The sequence below is a fragment of the Micrasema longulum genome, unplaced genomic scaffold (assembly GCF_059751315.1).
Source record: "Micrasema longulum isolate JH-2025_06_02 unplaced genomic scaffold, ASM5975131v1 h1tg000732l, whole genome shotgun sequence".
Lineage (NCBI taxonomy): Eukaryota > Metazoa > Arthropoda > Insecta > Trichoptera > Brachycentridae > Micrasema > Micrasema longulum.
In genome coordinates, this window is record NW_028277927.1 from 926,794 (window position 1) to 939,259 (window position 12,466).

General features: G+C 30.3%; 1 protein-coding gene across 2 annotated transcripts in view; it reads left to right on the plus strand.

Annotated features, from left to right (window-relative positions):
- LOC148279318 (UDP-glycosyltransferase UGT5-like) overlaps window positions 1–12,466 on the plus strand; it is a 48,175-nt gene that overhangs the window by 13,269 nt on the left and 22,440 nt on the right. For both annotated transcript variants that reach the window (XM_088230147.1, XM_088230148.1), the window contains exon 2: window positions 9,434–9,656. In XM_088230147.1, coding sequence (XP_088086273.1) covers window positions 9,434–9,656 — 223 coding nt within the window. The remainder of the gene's footprint in view (window positions 1–9,433; window positions 9,657–12,466) is intronic.

A 12,466-nucleotide genomic window follows, 5' to 3' on the forward strand; every position in this document is an offset into this window, starting at 1 on the left:
TATCTCATTTAAGAACTATTTCTCGATGTATTTTCCATAATCATTTAAAATTATATTTAATTAAGATGAGTTTGTGATTTCTAATCATACAAACTCTACTAAAACTTTAACGATGTGTATAATACGTCTTATCTCTTGTCCTCTATAAATTATATTTGACATGTGTTTTGTTTTTATTGGCGTATCTTAAAGGTATTCTAATAATATTTTGTTTGCAGACATCCTCGTTTTATATGAAGTAATAACTTCGTTAAATGTATTTGACCTTGTTAAATCTCCGTAAAATGGACGATTTACACACAAATTCGAACTACACGCTTATTTGGAAGACCACTTTTACATCAGAAACTTGTAAAAGAGTCAGCGGTACAAAACTCACGAGATTACAGGTGTACGCAATTTTATAAGGTCCGCGGGAGATTCTCGTTTAATTTCTTCAAGCCAATTATTGCGCTGAATGGTTACGAATGCGAATATTTTGACCTTTTTAGGACGCCGCAGTTTTCTGCAACTGGTGAATTCGGGTTATAGCACCTGCGAAATCGTCACGCACAATATCGTCCAAGATTTGTTTTATCTTCGTGGCTTTTAAAACATGAAAAGTCACCTAACAGCCCAATCCTTTAATATTGTCTTCATCTCACGGGCTTTAATCGTGTGTTAAATATTTGAATTGCTTAATATTTTCTTTATCATCTGACCTTAAAAAGAACTTATTACGTATCAACACAAGTTTCATACAAATTCGAAGTAGAACTCCAATAAAGTTAAGGTTCTTGCTAAATATTGAATTTTATAACTAAATTTAGTCGTAGAGAGTAAATTTACATACACATTTTCGCCATGAAATGTATATGTCTTTAACCAATTAATTCAAATATAATATTATGAATTTTAATAGGTACAATAAACTATAGAGAAAAAGATAATAAACATTAAAGACACCAAAAAAGAAAGACATAACATTACAGTGGGCATATTCGATATTATACAATTGAGCGATTGCAATACTCTAATAATTCGATTGTGGAATTAGTCTATAATGATTATTGAATATTTAAATGACGAGTTTTTATTATCGTTGAGTAAACACACATCAATAATCAAAGGCGATTTATGAGTTTATATAAAATAAAAATTAAATGTTAAAAAAAAATCGTAGTCAATTATTATAATCAAGTTATGGAAATGCCATTTTGCAAATAATTATTATAAATAATTATAATTATTTTTTTACGACGTGTACTTATTTCTAGGACAATACTTGCACGATAACTAGATAATGTGACATGTGACAGGGAAATGGAAGTAAAACACAGCAATTCTATGAAATTATACTCTCGTATTAAGAACAATTGACAGTCACAATAATAATAATAAAAAAGGATGAATAATAATGACTTGTTATCAGTAACGCATTTTTCTCGATGTTGTTTGAGGTTTTATATTGTTTTTGAAAATACGTATTGTGGTGAAGTACATAAGCAGGAATAACTATTGCGACGTGCACAAATGAACGATTGAAGAAAAATACTGATTACTTTGATAATACTTGTCTATGGAGGCAACATTAGCCGTTCGCAATGGAGTCCTAGTGGTGGTCTTTATGTAAGGATGCGCAATATAAAACGGGAAAAATGTATGTGAAAGTAGGCTAAATGCTGTCGAAATGCGTGAGGTGCGCAAATGTCAAGATCCGTACATTATGTAAGGCTGAGACAAGCATTATCGACAAAATCAAGAAAGGAGTTTTGCGTTGGTTCGGTCATGTAGAGCGAAAGAACGGCTAAATAATATTTACGACGCTAAGGTTGATGGATACAAAAAACGAGGAAGACCGAAAAAGACTCAGAATGATTTAATTCAACAATAATTAAAGATGGACATGATCGCATGAGAAGATGAATAAATGTATTAATTTAAATGGGGAAATCGTGGTCTGTTTGCCAAAGCAGAGTAGAGTGGATTTCTATTCTCTCTGCCTACTCCTACGGGGAAAAGTCGTAGTGGTTTGTTTGTTTTTTTTACTTAAATAAAAAACGACGTCCATGTTTGATCGTGTATACAATAAAATAATATAAAAGAGGATTTATAGGAGTATCCTTAAGTACCTAGGCATCAGGAGTGTACGGTGAGGTTTTCGATTAGAGAAGCTGTCACTTGGTACTAGATACATACATAGTTAAATGTTGTGCCTGCTACTAACATAGAAATTCAAATGTAGTGTTTTAAAATACAAATAAATTTCATGCGATTATTTAGCATAAAATAATTATATTTCGTCGTTTAAAATTATATGTGGATTGTGGTCTCACTGCTATGCAGATGACACGCAGATTTATTTTTATTGCAAACCAGGCGAGAGAAGTGTGCTGTCAATTTAATTAATGGATGCATCAAGAAAATAGGAAACGGGATGGCTGAAAACAGACTAACATTAAATCCATCAAAAACTGAATAACTGTGGGTGGCTTCAGGCAGACGACAGAATTTGATCAAGGATACGGCTCTACCTAATGTAGGGAGTACCGCTTTACCCACCGTTAAACTACTGGGAGTTTTACTCAATTCTGACCTTTCTCTTGACGCTCAAATTAGTAGAACGATAAGTTCATGCTTCTACCAGCTGAGACAAATTAAATGCATAGGCAAAAATTTGCCGGTTGATGCCACCCGTCAATTAATAAATGCGTTTGTAGTGTCTAGAGTCGATTATTGTAATGGTATCTATGCAGGTCTACCAATGAACAAAATGACTCACCTACAATCTGTATTAAATGCCGCAGCGAAACTTATTTTCGGAATCTCTAAGTTCAGTGATATCACTCCACTACTTTGGGAACTACACTGGCTACGTTTTCCACAGAGGGTCGAATACAAACTCTGTTGGCTTATGTATAAGTCACTGCACAACTCTGCTCCGGAATATCTAAGGGAACTATGCATTCCAGGTGAACTAGCTGACAGGTGTCTCACGCTTAGATCAGCTACGTCTACGGTGAGAGGAAAAGTTATTATACCTCTACGCAAACAGCGCACTAAATTTAGTGAACGCGTATTTGGCGTGGAATGGCATGGAATGCTCTCCCAGCAGAGGTGCGAGGCTGTGAAAGTGAAGTGATGCTTCGGAAAAAACTTAAAACCCACTTGTTCTCTAAATCATTTGAATAAATCCGTAGCATGTGACAACAAAACAATTTGTTTTAATTAAATTACAAATTTAAAAGCTTCAATTGAATGAATTTAACAATAGAATCACTATGTAAAGCGCCCTTGAGGTATTTTATTACGAAAATGGCGCTGTATAAGTTATCAATAAAAATAATCCATATAATGCCATCGTGTCAACCGATTTAAGTGCTAAATTTGTCATAAAACCTGGATGTGTTTATTAGAATTGGTTCCACAGATACTCAAAATCTGTATTCGTGCATGCGCGGACTTGTGAAATTCTGTATTGGGGGACCGCTTTAAAGGAACTAAAACACTAACCTAGTTCCATATTCCAGAATCACCCAGAGTGCAGTGTATTCTATACTTATACTAGTCCGCGCATAACTGCGCAGTTGGAAGGTTGTGTGTGGAGTTGTCCAAATTTTTTAGAAGATTTTAATCAATTAATTAAGTTTATTTATTTAGTATAGGTAGTTTATTACACATTATTTGAGACATAAGTCCCAACTCCTTGTGACTGAAAGTCCTGTGTTTAGTTCGGACGAGCAATTAGTTGACACATGAGTATATCATCACAAATATTATATAAATGATCAGGAACATAACAATAATATAATAAAAAAACAAATATATGGCACATTAATATTATTGAACATCGAACCCACCTCAGATCACTATGATTAAAATAACAAACCAACAACAAAATATTTATTATAGTTATTTAAAAGATTATTTAAATTTAAAAAATAGATACTGATTGATTAGAGGTAAAACTTTTAGGGAAGCATTGGTTTCATCCAATATATGAGCGGACCATGCATTGTAGGCATGTAGATAAACGTTTAGTAATAAATAACACAATAAGGTTTGAACTAAATGCACGTTGATAAATCAAAATCAATTGACCTATGTTTATTATTCATAATTGGAAAATTCATTTTAAAATGCTTCACACCTTTTAAAAATTAAAACAAGTAAAAACTACAAAAAAACCTAATATTATACCGCACACATCTTTATTTTAAAATGCACAAGTTTAACTAAGTATTTATTCTGTCATGATTAATTTAAATAAAATAATAATAACATTTATTCATCAAATTATACCAATTTAATATTCAAATGAGCATCTTTCAATAATAGCTTTTAATAAATGTATGATGTTTTTGTGTACTTTGACATGGTTTTTTTCTAAAATGAGTATTATTATATTAACATAATTACATCGTACGTTTGATAATCCATAAATTTAAAGTTTATTAAAAGTAATAAAAATATATTCATAAGTACATAATTATTATGACGTACATTGTTTGGAAGATTTACATACTTTATAGCTTTTAAAACGTCCTGTTTTGGTAAATATCACGACTTCAACATTCCTTCAGAACTTGCCATAATATGCGTCTACATTGATACAAAATCACAAAGTTAAAATTTAAATGCTGACCCATTCTTCAGAATAAAATCCAACCACAATTGACATTATTGAAACCTGCCTATGTTTATTTATACTATTCAGTTCTGACTGGAGAATTCGTAATCCATGAAATATTTTATTTCTTAAAATATTAGAAGATAGTGTTTGAAATAATTATGGATTAAAGTTAGTAGGTTTTCACTGCGTTCCAGATACTTGTGATGCTTTTTCTGGGTTATTGTTCCGTGCATTGATTATTTTTCTTGCCGACGTTTCGGACAGAGTAAGAGTCTTATTTTGCCGATGTAGTTTTAATGACGTACATAGTGTAGTGGAATTTGTTATCATTCAATTGTATTAGGAATTTGAGCCATACCGCAGTTGCAAGTTTGTGTTACATCAGTTATGTTCAATGCCAAATACCCTGATGTTTTAAGGCGCATCCTATAACTTTTATTTATATTATCAGGGTGATCCGTACCTTATAAAAATAGCCAAAGAAATTTACCAGCATCCTTAGAAAATTAATAAAAGTGATGAGTTGCGCCATAAGGCATAATTGTATCCGGCATTTAATACAAATAAACCAATGCAACCTACTGACAGCGGTACGGTATCTCAAAATACTCCAACACACTACGACATTAACCCCTAAAAAGTCGTGCTACAAAATTCTTTCACACGCGGTGATGTTAAAATGTGTTACCACAAGCAAAATACAGAATATTCTGAAGTTTAGATATTTGAAAAAAAACGTAGATACATACTGTTAATTAATTCCTTTTCCATAATTTATAAAAATTGTAATATAATTTAGGCCTGTTATGGCAAAATAATTTAAACATCTGAAATACGCCAGTCGTGTAACTAGCGTGCACTCTCGCTTACTGCCAAAAACCGACTGATTGTAGGAATTCCTAATTTGTGTTTGTCTCTTTCACACAAACATCGGCCACAGAAAGCGTAAATTCTTTTCAGGTGCTCTTTTTAATACATGAAAAAAAATGTGGTATTGGCATCACTACTTTCATTCGTGAAATTGTTCTTTGGATAGTAAAGATAAATATTTTTTTGTATTAAAAACAATTTCCACTTTCCAAATCCGATGCGAAAATGTCAATTTGAAGATTAGAAAAAAAAAATTCAGCATTTAAAATCTTGTATCCTATGTGAACTCGTGTTACATCATAGCCACATTAAAGTTAAAACTGCATCAGCCCAGATTATGGACACAAGAAAAAAATCACTACACGGTACGCGAACCCAGAAAAAATATCATTGGTTATATGAATTTAAACTATAACATTTTTTTCGTTCATAAAAATTTATTTATCCAATAAAATCCATAATGCGAAAAAATGCGATATTCTTATTGATGTGAATTTTGGTTGGTAAAGACGTATTTTGCTTTTAACAAAGCACATTAAATTAAATTGCATTGTTTATTAATGGCCGCTAAATCAATGATATTTAATCATCGAGACATGAACAAATAAAAAAAAATACAAGGCCTAGTGACTAAATATTTATATATTATAATAGAAAAATATTTGAAACGCATATTTACATTTAAATAACACCTATAGTTAAATATAGTACTTACATATAAATAAATTAAAGTACAGGTCTTTACTTTATTATAATTAAACTAAATTATAAATATTTTTATTAAGGCACATGTTTTCATATTGGTTAGTTGAAAAAAGACTCGCATGGTAGTAACCCGACCCCACCAATGCAATAAACAGGAATAACGTACATATTTTTATGTGCCTACAATATTAAAAAAAAAATTATTACTATTAAGTTCTTAAAAGTTGTACGTCGTAAGTGTCTTCATATTTTCGGATTTTAATCTTTAACTATTTCTTTTATCCCCTTTGTAGCCGCATTTTGTTATATTCTACCCAATATTTATAAGATTTAGCCAAACATTACTTTAAAACATTATTTTTAAATGAGATGGTAAAACAAATGGGTCATTAAGATGTATTTAAATCATTCGAATTTACATTAACGTATCTTACCAGTAAAATTTATTCATTAAAAAAAAAATGGATTTGACTCACGGATAGTATCAAATATATATTTTTAACAGTGACAAGATTTTTTTTATCAACATAGGTAGTGAGCGTAATTTTAAAAACAAGCTTGCAGATGTTTTGATAAAAGAATATACGTATGGTGCAAAAATCTAAAGAAATAGAGAGCTTCAAATATGAGAAAAATGTTGCAGTTTTAGCGGTAAGTATTGTAACAACACAAACCAAACGGCAGATCATTAAACTCTGCCAATTATAAAAATGGCTTGTGAAATGAAGATGGAACAATTAACAAAATACGGATGTCTAAATAAAGGCAGAATGGTGAATGTTGCAGTATAGTGATTACTGAAACAACCCAATGACAGATCACCGAGCACTGTAACCCAGACTTTCATATGCTTTGGGTCCCGAGAACTGTCTTGAGATGGTCATCCCACCAAAACAGTAGACTTTGATTATAAAATAATTTTTGCATTTCAGTCTGCACAGCTGTTTAGCATGTGAGCTGTATTAATAATATAATTTTGTTTTCTTTTTTTTCTTCTTCTTTTCTTTTTCGTCTCTTTTCTCTTGCTATTATTTACTTATATATATATCTGTGTGGATTTATGTATGAATATGTATATTTTTTAGACACCATAAGTAATAATATAAAATCATGTAAATGAATGCCTCGACACGGGTTGTGCCCAGTGAGGTATTATTCACAAAAAAAAAGTGTTATATAAAACGTAAAATAAAAAAATAAATATAACTTCTGAAAGAGGTTCCCCATAGCTGTTGAAATAGTATGTCAATATTTGTAAATTCTTAGATTTTTTTCCTTTTTCTTTAAAGAAAAGTAAACATTTGCGTTCTTATGACTGATTTATCCATACATTTTGAATTTGGGGGCATTTTTAAGGAGTTGTAAATAACTCACTACTAGAAAATGAGAATTCAATTGTGGTAGAGCGGGGTGCGAACCTTAAACCTTTTGATCTGTGAGCCCACGACTCTATCCACGCAACCGTATTCTGATTAAATCCGGTTTCTTTCTACAAAGATTTAGATATACTCAAAATATAATTTCTCATGTCAGCTTGATTGCCATAGTTATTCTCTTCCCCAAATGTTTTTTAAAAAAACTTTTGAAAAATTATCAAACTGGACCAAAAACTTATTAAAAAAAAAATTGTATCATATTATCATCGCTACGATTTTTTAAGATTTGTTATTTTGAAGTTACAACGCCCTTGACGTTACGACTTCAAGTCGGTGAGTTATTTTGAAATTTAAAAAGAGAACTCCATACTCTTAAAAACACACCAAACATGGATAATTAGAAACCAAAATCACATAGTAAATTAGTTATTTTAAGAACTTGTTCACCTAAACAAGTTTCAAAGTAATTCATTTTTGCCAGGACATATTTTTACTAATGAAATAATAACACTTATTTAAAAATAAGTTATAAATTTATAATACTTCATACATTTTGATATACTTATGCACATCGATAGGGACGAGGTTGTCAATTTTAAAAAAAAATCGAGATTAGCATTTAGCAAAAATTTACAAATCTGCTTTCCTTCCATATTTTTACTTTTATTTGCTTTTTATATATCTGGATATTTTTTTTTTTTTTCATAATATATTTTTGTATTACTTAATTTAGTAGCAGGCATATGATTTATTGCTCCTATTTCTTATATTTATTACTATAGTATTGACTGAGTTTCTAGAAAACATATCTCAATTATCATTTCAATTATGTTTATATATATATATATATTATTTTTCTGTTGATTTCAATAATACTCTTTTTTTGTTTTTTTTTAATACTACTATATTTTATTATTATTTTGTTGGTTTTAATGATACAATCAATTTATATATTTGATTATGTGAATGATTCTTAATTTGTAAAATTTATATTTTAAAAAATATTTTTGATTTATCTTTATTGCATTGTATTCTTTGGAGTTTTATTATTTATTACTTATACCTTTTTTTCTAGATTGTTGGTCTATTGCATCACATGTTTATATAATTTAATCTAATTAATTTTACCACGTAATTTTATTGTTATTTATTGTGGCTTGACACGGGCATAGCCTAAGAAGCCTTAATAAGTTCATTAATAATTAAACTTGTGAAATTTCGAATAAATAAATAAATACGAAAGAATGAATAAATAAATAAATACTTAACCAATTAGCGCTTTCACCCTCTATTGGGCATCTTCATACTGATAAATATTATGCAGTGTAAGGATTTTTTTTTTTCTTCACATTTTCAAGAAACTTAACAGTACATTAAAAGCTTTAATTTTTACAGGCTGTATTTTAAATAAACAATTGGGAATAGCACTGAATTTCCTCAATGGTATTTTTTAAAAGTATTTTAAACATTTACTTTGTGGTGAAAGATTTCAATAAATATGACTGAATATTTGTACATAATCACTGACTGACTTTTCTTTCTTTACCGGTTTTGAGACATACCCATCTTTTCACCAGGATACTAATTACATTAACATGAAAATCCCACTATGTACCTTTAACGTGCACTTAAGTATAGGCTTCTAGTAGCGTGTGTCATAACATCACGTCGGAGTTGTATTTTTGTGCAATTAGAAACTACCACGGTGAACGCGTGTAGTGGGATTTGTAAGTTAATGTAATTAGTGTCCCGACGAAGAGACGGGAACACCTCGAAACCTGTAGAAACATAAAAGTTGATAAGTGATTATACGGAAGTATTGACAAATTTTTTTCATTTTGTAATTATATATTTTTTTTGTTTCTAACAGGAGCTGGAGACCTTTATGAATTCTTCGAAAAATGGTGTTATCATCTTCAGTATGGGATCCATGTTGAAAACGTCCACATTGCCGGATGATAAAAGAGATGCGTTCGTGGACACGTTTTCGAAAATTGATTATGACGTCATTTGGAAATGGGAAGGAGAGCCAATCCCTAATTTGCCGAAAAATGTACTTTTGAAGAAATGGCTTCCACAATTTGAACTAATTAGTAAGTAGCATGAATATTTTGGTAATAAAAAAATTATTGGTTTTTGAAAATATTTTATTTTTTTACGTAAAATAATTGTTTCGATTTCGTTAAAACGGAAAAAACTGCATGAAATAAAGTAATACAAACCAAAAACTATAATCTATTTAAGCAGTTATTTTAATTTAACTTAGCTGAATCTTGACTAAAATTAACTCAAATTTAACTTAAACTTATCAAACTCAACGCAAACGAAATCAAACTTAATTCAAATTTAACTTAAACTCATGTCAAATATAACCCAACCTTAACTCAAACTCAACCCAAACATCTCAAACATAACCTTAACTTCAACCAAACTTACTACTATTATTTTATTATTCCTTTTCACACATGGTAGTGCATAGGACACTACATTGATATTCCAACCGCAGCGTATCTTGATCATTTAGTTACACGATGGTAGTAAGACTTAACCCATACTTAAAGCAAGCATTAATAAATTTAATTTAATAAACTAAAACTTAAGTTAAACACAACTTAGTCTAAGAGGAATTATTATTTATCGAGTCAAAAACACTCATCTTGGGTTCTGGTTGCATTACACACCCAGAACTGAATTTTTAATTTCACCCAGGTAATGGTAATTGTTCCTGAAATATTTACAGTATCAATATCAATACTTATTTTCAAATCATTGAAATCGATGTCATAATAAAACTGTATGTGGATCAAACTACCCATATCCAATAATTAATTTAGGTTAAAGATAAGAAGGAATGATTTAAAAATTATATAAGTTTACTGTTATTCGTAATAATCATTGAGATAAGCAATTGACAGACATAAACATTTCGAATTATGTAAAGTTATTCTGAATAAGTTAAATATTAGACTACTTTTTTAATTTGTATCCTCCGTCAGGATCACACTAATGAAATTAGTTACATGTCCATTCAACTTTTTTATTTTAATGTTATATTGAATATGTTTTGTAACTTGAATTTTATAAATAAAACTTTTATTTTATTGGTTGGTTGGGAGAATGACATTTGGCAATAAGCCCGCGAATGTAGAATTTACATTATGTAATAAAAAAAAAACGTTTTTTTTTAACTGTCCATTCGCTTTACATGTCGAAACCAACACAGCGCTCCTTTCTTGTTATTGTCGATAATGCTATCTCAGCCTTACAGAATACACGGAACTCGATATTTGTGCATCTATCGTTCATAGCTTTACCACACCTAGATCGCGTTTCGTCAGCATTCAGTCTACTTTTATCTACATTTTTCCATTCACATCCATCCATACGGGTCGGTACCAGGACTCCATTGTGATCGGCTAACTTTGCCTCCCGCGACAAGCACTAATTAGTATTTTTCTTCAAACGCTTGTTTTTGCAAGTTGCAATCAATAATGATTAGTATGTATAAACTACGTTTATACATAGTTTTTCTCGATCTTCCTTGTTTACTGTATCCGCCAACATTAACACAGTTATTTTTTTTTACCTTTCTTTCCCTGTCCATTTATTTATTTTACATTTTATATACATATACAATAAATATAGGTACATATAAGGGCGGGTATATTGCCTTAAGGCAATTTCTTCCTACCTACCCATATTATAAATACATGGACATATTAAATCTTACAATTTTATACAAAAAATAAAAACAAAGATTAACAAAATTGAAATATATTTTAAAAAAATTGAACACTATACTATGAAGAGAGGAAAGGGGATGAGAAGGAAAAAAGAAAGATAAAGGAACAATTTTAATATTTAGATAGTGACATTTCAATCTTGACTTAAATGTTAATAAAGAAGGCGTCTCTTACATTAGTGGGTAGATTATTCGCTCTCGTACATGAGTATTTATTATAATATCGTAAAAATAAATGGTTTATACGGGAGTTTTAAAGTTCATTGTAAATATTTAACATCATCATTCCTTTTCGCACCCAATGGTGCATAGGGCACTGCATTGATACATCAATTGTAGCGTATCTTGATCATTTTTGTTATATTTATTTATTTTTTAGTTCACGTTTAACAAAACACTTTTGTTTTTAACTATGAATACCTCACTGGGTACAACCCGTGTCGAGACATTCATTTACATGATTTAATATACCTATACTTATGGTGTCTAAAAAATAAACGTAAAATAATACATATTCATACTTCAATCCACACCGATATATATGCAAATATAATATTTGGAGGCCATATAAACTGAAGTACACTCTTATGATAGAGAAAATCCAAAATAAGTTTCTGAGATATCTCTACATGAGAGAGTGCGGGTATTATTTTCGGTTTTACTCGACCGCGTTTCTCCAGGGTATGCTTGGCTACAACAGTTTAGAGACTAGAAGGAATGTGTATCTGACAACACATTTTTATCGATTGCTGCACGGTATGGTCGATAATCCTGAAATTATGAGAAGCATTGGTTTGTATGTTTCTGATAATTACTTAAGACAGCGTCAGCATAGATTGTTTCATATTCCGATACACAGAATCAACCTGCCTATGGTTATGCCTGTTGGAAGGGCTATTGCTATGCTGTACAACATCGCTCCGGATTTTGATCTGTTTCAGGCATGCGAAGTGGTTTTCCGGAGCAAGATTCTCCTACTACCTTGAAAAAAGCCTCATTAATCTATTTTTTTCTTGTACTTAAGACTTAAATTTAAGTTTGGTATGTACATGTAATTTTTTGAAATAAATGAACTTAATTGAATAAAATTTAATTGAATGAATTGAATAATAGTAAGAAAAAAAACAAAATAATATTATTAGTACAGTTCATAAAGATAAG